The sequence below is a fragment of the Trypanosoma cruzi genome, genomic scaffold (genome assembly GCF_000209065.1).
Source record: "Trypanosoma cruzi strain CL Brener 1047053517185 genomic scaffold, whole genome shotgun sequence".
NCBI lineage: Eukaryota > Euglenozoa > Kinetoplastea > Trypanosomatida > Trypanosomatidae > Trypanosoma > Trypanosoma cruzi.
The window spans coordinates 3,535-9,847 of NW_001849313.1; the positions used below are offsets into that span (position 1 = coordinate 3,535).

At 57.5% G+C, this 6,313-nt stretch overlaps 3 protein-coding genes and 1 pseudogene across 3 annotated transcripts, besides 4 other annotated features; all 4 read left to right on the plus strand.

Annotated features, from left to right (window-relative positions):
• Positions 1-863: a sequence feature (heterozygous, non-Esmeraldo-like haplotype).
• Positions 1-2,702, plus strand: Tc00.1047053511893.10 (ribonuclease inhibitor, putative; the record flags this gene model as incomplete). Its single annotated transcript, XM_799521.1, has 1 exon — positions 1-2,702. A coding segment is annotated over one exon (2,702 nt), but the record flags the coding sequence as incomplete, so codon positions are not given.
• Positions 864-2,959: a sequence feature (areas not merged during assembly with more than two copies in the genome that could not be assigned to a particular haplotype).
• Positions 2,960-3,660: a sequence feature (areas merged during assembly that could not be assigned to a particular haplotype. This can correspond to areas where the two haplotypes were merged or to regions with more than two copies in the genome that were merged during assembly.).
• Positions 3,069-3,323, plus strand: Tc00.1047053511893.20 (hypothetical protein, conserved; the record flags this gene model as incomplete). The annotated part of the gene is made up of 1 exon (XM_799522.1): positions 3,069-3,323. One exon carries the CDS (start codon positions 3,069-3,071, stop codon positions 3,321-3,323), a length of 255 nt encoding a protein of 84 aa, XP_804615.1.
• Tc00.1047053511893.30 lies at positions 3,536-4,927 on the plus strand (annotated as a pseudogene).
• Positions 3,661-6,313: a sequence feature (heterozygous, Esmeraldo-like haplotype).
• On the plus strand, positions 5,137-6,313 carry Tc00.1047053511893.40 (receptor-type adenlyate cyclase, putative; the record flags this gene model as incomplete). The annotated part of the gene is made up of 1 exon (XM_799523.1): positions 5,137-6,313. A coding segment is annotated over one exon (1,177 nt), but the record flags the coding sequence as incomplete, so codon positions are not given.

Consider the following 6,313-nt stretch of genomic DNA (forward strand, 5'->3'; position numbering starts at 1 on the left):
AGAAGTGCGGCCGACGCGGAGGTCACGCATCGTGTAGAGGAGGAGCGACGCCGGCTGAGCCACAGGACGCCGAAAAGAAGGGTGCCGGTGAGGCGGCGCTGACGTACACGGTTCAGTTTGTGGACGGCACGAAGAGGCGCGTAGACGCCTTCCCGAGTGACACGGTGGCGGTGATGATTTCTCGGGTTGCCCTTCGCGCCGGCATTGTGCAATGGCGCATGTTCTACCTTGCGGAGCTTGTGGACGAGGGAACTGTGCTGGGTTCGGTGCACCGCTACCTGAGCCGCAGCGCCGCACTGGAGGATGAGGGCGTCACGCCGCAGACGGTTCTTCTCTTTGAGTTCAAGCACTATAAACGGCCGCTTCACTGGGACGACGCTGTGGCGCAGGAGTTATTTTTTCGCCAGCTGCAGCAGCACATTGTGCGTGAGTATTACCCCGTTTCGGAGGCGGTTGCGGTGCAGCTTGCGTCGTACGAACTTCAGGCGGTGTTTGGCGACTTCACGGCACAAAAGTCGCTTCTGTACTTTGACCGGGTGGGCCTTGAGGCATACCTTCCCATCTCCGTCTCGGCCCATGAGTACGACTACTGGCAGCAGCGACTGGCGACAAACCACCGACGGCGCGCCGGGCTGACTGCGACGCAGGCGCGTTGTGGCTACATCGACGTTGTGAGCACGACGCCGTGGTGGGGCATGACTTTCTTTGATGTGAGGGACCGCGACAACTGCCCATTCATTGCAGGTGTGGCGGAGGACGGGTTCTATGTCTTTAGTGCGTCGAAGCAGGAATGCCTCGACGCGATTCCGTTCCCTGACCTTGTCGGGTGGGAGCGTTGCCCCGCGGGTGTTGTGATAAGGCGCCGCGGCACTCACAAGATGACGCTGTACGCCACGAGCCAGTTGCAGGCGAAGGAGCTCGTGGACCTGCTGAGCGAGTACTACATGCTGCTCCCACAGCGGGTTCGGGATGGGATGCGCATTGACGTTGGGGATGTGGAGACAGTAAGTGCTGGGCTTGTCAGCCCGACAGTGTTTGAATTTCCAGTGGTCAGTCGCCCGCACCCCGCACCGTACGGATCGCGCGTGGAGTGTATGAAGGCGGCATACATGTCGTACTGTGCGGAAGTGGATGAGCTGGGGCAGCAGCACGTCCCGGCGGCGGCGCTTCTGCGCGCGATGGACCGAGCCGTGGACGATGGCACGGCGCTGGACGCACTGGATCTCGCGATGGCCGACCCTCCCGTCGACGACCGGCACTTTGCTGTTCTCGCCGAAATTTTAACGTTTACGCTCCGTGAGTATGAACCCCCTGAGAAGCACGAGGGGTGGAAGGAAAACATTGCCGTCACGGCGGTGCTGCTGGCACAACCCTCGGTGGAGCGACAGCTCCTGACGGCGTCTTCTGTGCCGACAATCGCGAAGGTGATCGCGCTTTTCCCCGCGCTGCAGACACTTGACCTCTCCTACATTCCGCTGGATACGGCGTCGGAGCAGCTTGGCGGTGCGCTGGCCAGAGGTGCAAAGCAGCTGCGGCGCCTGGTTTTGAGGGGCTGTCGCATTGGCGCGCGGGCGCTGCATTCCATTTTGGTCATTTTTGGTTCCCAGAAGCCGAATGCTTTGGAGCACCTAGACCTTGAGGACAACTTCTTGACGCACGCCGCTATACATCCCCTTTGTGAGGTGCTCATGGATGGTCGCGCAGCACTGAAAGAGCTTGACCTGGCGTTCAACCGCCTTGAGCCATCAGGCATCGATGCGATTGCTAAAGCTCTCCGTGCATCCCCGCAGCTGCAGTCGCTGGATTTATCCGGTAATCCTGGCGTTGAGCCGCCTTCAATGCGGGCGCCTTTGCTGGTCACGAAGGGCAGTGGCATTGCGCGACTCTCTCTCCGTTCCTGCAAACTGCACTTCGCACTCTTTGGCGCGATGAACGCGGAGCTGATGTCTAACGGCGACATTGTGGAGCTTAATCTGTCGGCGAACCCCATTGGAGACGGTGTCGACACACGCGCAGCGATGACGGCATTTGTTTTTTTGGGTGATCCGCGTTCAGCGTGCCGTCTGGAGGTGCTTTGCATGGAGGATTGCGGTTTGATGGAGGGAAGTTTAGGTGATGCGCTTGGAGGCGCCATGGCGTCGAATCGCACAGTGCAACAGCTTTTTCTGCGCAGCAATGGCCTGGCACGGAAAACAGGGTTTCTTCCACCACTCTTGACGGAGGCTGTGGGCACCCATTCTGTCTTGTGCGTCCTCGACTTGTCGGACAATGGCATTTCACATGCAGGCTGTATGCGGCTCTTTGCGGCTCTTGTGCGAAGCAATAGCATGTGCAAGCTTTACCTTGACGGAAACCACCTGGGTGCTGCTGAGGAGCCGGCAAGCTACGCCGAGCTTGTTGTCTTTCTTGAGAACAGTGTCTCACTGAGTGTGCTCAGCCTGTGCAACACCGAGATGCACGATGCTGCGCTGGAAAAAGTTGGCGAGGGCCTCTCGCGCAATACTGCGCTTCATACTTTTGTGGCGAGTGGCAACGCGTTTACAGCGTCGGGTATAGCGGCTTTTGCACGTCTCATACAACAAAATGTGACGCTCAAAAACTTGGACCTTTCGACGGAAGCACTTTATCATGATGAGGCTGTGTACGCAGACACGCACCGTCTTTTATCGGGTGTGGGACGGCTGGATTCTGTGCAGCTTTAGCGGTATTTAGAGAAAACATTTTTTGCCCTCTTGAATTATCGTTACACCACTAGTGGGCATCTTCAACTGTGAGTGTGCGTGCGTTTTTTGGGCTTTTTGTCGGTCACACTTTGCATCAAGCGCTTCTGCCGCGGTTGCCGCTTTTACCAAACCTCTGATGCTGTTTCCTATCCTTTCTTCTTTTTTTTTTTTTTTGCAAGTGTCTTGCTTGTGTCCCATGCACAAATTGGTGGGAAAAGCGGATGCTCCTCGACGAAAAAAAGAGGTGAATGATGTCTGGAGGGAGCGCGGTTGCCAAGCAGTGGGGCGTCAAGTGCGTTTTACTTGCTGCGTTCGCCGCCAACGCCACTGTCAAGCATCTATGGCATGGCCGCAGAATGGATCTACAGCGTCACCAAGGAGCCGCGGCGGCGGCTCGATGACCCCGCGACCCACCGGGACATCAAGGCGTTGCTGGAGAAACAGCCGTCTGTTTCGTTGGCTGTTGCCCGCGTGCTGCACGAGCCGGCACCGCTGCGGCGCACGGCCGTGAATGTGGATGGCCGGGTGGAGGAGCAGGTGGTGCCTCACCCGGAAGCTCCCACCCTGCTGCTGCCGTCGGGGTGGCGCAGTTGTGCATGAGAGCTTTCCTTCAAATTATTATACACGTGGTTCTTCTTTTGTCGTGTTGTTGGCTCTTGTGCCACTGTGCAGCGGTGAATATTTGTCCTTTTGTTTTCGCTTGGTGAGTGCAGAGCTGGTGCCTGTGGGGCGGTTGGCGCCATGACCGTGACGGAGCGAAGGTGTGTGCTGCCGGCGATGGGGTAGTTACGCGTGACTGCGGCGACGAGGGTTCATGAGCGGATGGTCGTCACGCTCGAACCGCAGGCGGAGGAGGAGGGCGCCGAACAGCCTTGAGCCGACGTGTTTGGTGCGGAGCTGTTGCCGGGTGTTGTGGCGCCCACCCCTGTTCTCGTGGCGTGCTACGACACAGGGTGCAACGCGACAAACGCCCGCTCTGTCGCTGACATTAACACCCACCTGGAGGTTTTGCGTGTCAGGGCGCGACGGGGTGGTGAGGACGCGGTGGGGCCCCGTGTCCTGTTTGTTGCTGACCGTCGTGCTGCTGGAACTGGTACATATGTCCGGACGTCAAAGAACGGCGCTGTTTTTCTTGGCCACCATCCGCTTTCTCTTGATGCCGCGGTGGAGGCGCCCCGCTTTGGTTGCCCGGCGTTTTTTCCTTGTATGCGGTGCAGCACACCCTGGACGTTGGGAAGGAGATGCGCTTTGCTCCCGTCATGCACGGCTTTCAGGGTATTGGGAAGCATGAGCATCCATTGTTCTTGATGCGTGTGCCGCGTCAGCTGATGCGAATATCCGGCGAGCGCATGGTCTGCAGCGATCGATACCGCGTGGGTGGTATGTTTGTGGACTATGGGATGATTTCTCGGTCCCTTGTGGAGGTGGCGGGGGCGTGGGAGTGCTTGTAGGAGGAGAGACTGGAGGAGCACCGAAAGAAAAACCCGCTGGACGTCTTGGCTGACACTGCTTCCGGGGCCGATGTTGGCGATGCGCTTGTGGTGGGGAGTGCCTGGCTTTGTTTCAAGGTAGCACAGCGGGTGCATGCACGTGCTGGAGGGTCTCGGCTGAAGCTGGTTGTGATGCCCTCCGCCGTTGTGTGCGGCAACGACCTGAGTGTCCACCTCTTTCTTGTGGACGCAACAGAGTGAGGGATGTCCAACGATGATTTATTTGTTAGTCGCCAGTGTTGGCTTCGGTACTTCTTTGGCACCCGCACCACTGCCGCGAAGTCTACACTGCTCACCGTCAGTGCCTCCCTTATTTTTCTTGTGGTGGTTGGACGGGGTGTGGCAGGCGCGATTTCGACCTTCGTGCCCATTGCGGATGAGGACCCACAGCAGGCCCAGGGTGTTGTGGTTCAGCCTATTTTGCTGACGCACGTGCAGCCACAGGACGTCGACCTTCAGAAGCGTATTTTGGCGCTGAGCTCGGCAACGGAGCTGGAGGAGCTGCCTGATGGGACGCTGCGCCGCGTTCCGTTTGCCGTTTTTGAGGCGCGTCTGCGTCAGGGTCTGATTGTGGGCTTTGCCTTGGTAGAATCTGTGTCATCAAGCAGGATCACCCTTCCGGTGAACGCCGCAGCCGTTCGGAAATACACAGGCTTGTGCTTCATTCTCACCGAGGAGCGGCTTGCAACGCAGGTGGCGCCAGCTACGGGATGAGGCCTTTGCGTGGCACACATAGAAATCATGAGAGGTAGAAATATCATGCGCCGAGTGCCTTGCTTACCGGCATTTATCCCTGTGGGGGAAATGATATCGTCTGGTTTCTTTTTTAAATGAGTTTATATTCCTTACGTCGTTTTCTTTTTTCCTCTGTCTCCTGCAGGAAGCTACAAGCAACACAGCAAGACAGTTTCAAGGCAGCGAGAATGGCGATGAGGTGGGTGGCGGCCCCATACCTTTTCTTTGCCCTGATACTGCTACTGGCCTTGTCTTACCCACAAGGCGCAGCCAGCCAGGCAGCGGTTACCGACACTCACGTGAAGTTGTGGCTTATGAGGAAAATGAACCAGTCCAGTTTGAAAGACACGCCTCTCGCATTTTACAGCGGCATGAATGCCTCGCTGTGGGCGCGCAATTGCACTGTTGCGGAGGGTGTTCGTGTGGAGGTTGTTGAAAAGGAGGAGGTGCAAGAGGACAATATCGCCGCCTTGGAAGAAGAAATAAGGAAGGAAGAGAATGTTTTGGCACTGGTCGGCATGCAAAGCCAGGGATTTCTCCAGCTTGTGCTTCCGCTGTTGAAGAAATATGACCTTGTCTCGTTTGCCCCGTTCACTGGGTCGAGTTTTTTGAGTGGGTGGAACCCTAACCTGTATTTAGTGCGTGCTGAACCTGCGGCCGAGCTGCTGGCACTCCTCCGCTACGCCTTGGCCAACTTGCATGTGCTTCGGCTGGGCTTCATGTACCTGCAGGGCGTTTACTTTGGTGACAGGGAGTATGCGCAGGCACAACGCGCGATGTCGGAGAGGAACCATACGTTCAGCGGTGTGTTCAGTGTGGAGAGCTCTGTGACTGGTGGTGCGAGGAAGGAAGTGTTTGACGCTGCGTGGGAGGCGTTTGCTGAGACTCGGCCGCAGGCCGTGATTGTGTTTGCACCGCCGATAAATGACACCGCGAAATTTGTTGGGAGGATGCTGACGGACAGGCGCACTGCTGGCGCGTACCTGCTTGCTCCCTTGTTGCTGCAGGACCTTTTTTTGAGTTTGTGGCGTGCTGCTGTGGCTGGCGGTGTTGAGTTTGTGCCTGGGCAGGTGATCACGACGGGGACGAACCCGCTGGCGAAGGACACACAGTACGAGGCCATCCAGCGCTTCCAGAAGGTGATGCAGGACTACCTGATGCACAGTGGGCAAAAAGACTATGCCGACAATGACCATTTTCTGAAGGATGACGGCGACGGTGAGATGATGGTTGCTGGGTGGATTGCTGGCGAGGTGCTCTCACAGGCGCTGAGCAGTCGTGAGTGGGTGAAGGACCGCAAGTCGTTCTTGGCGTCTCTGTACAACCAACGCCGGTATGTGGTTGACGACATTGTGATTGGCGACT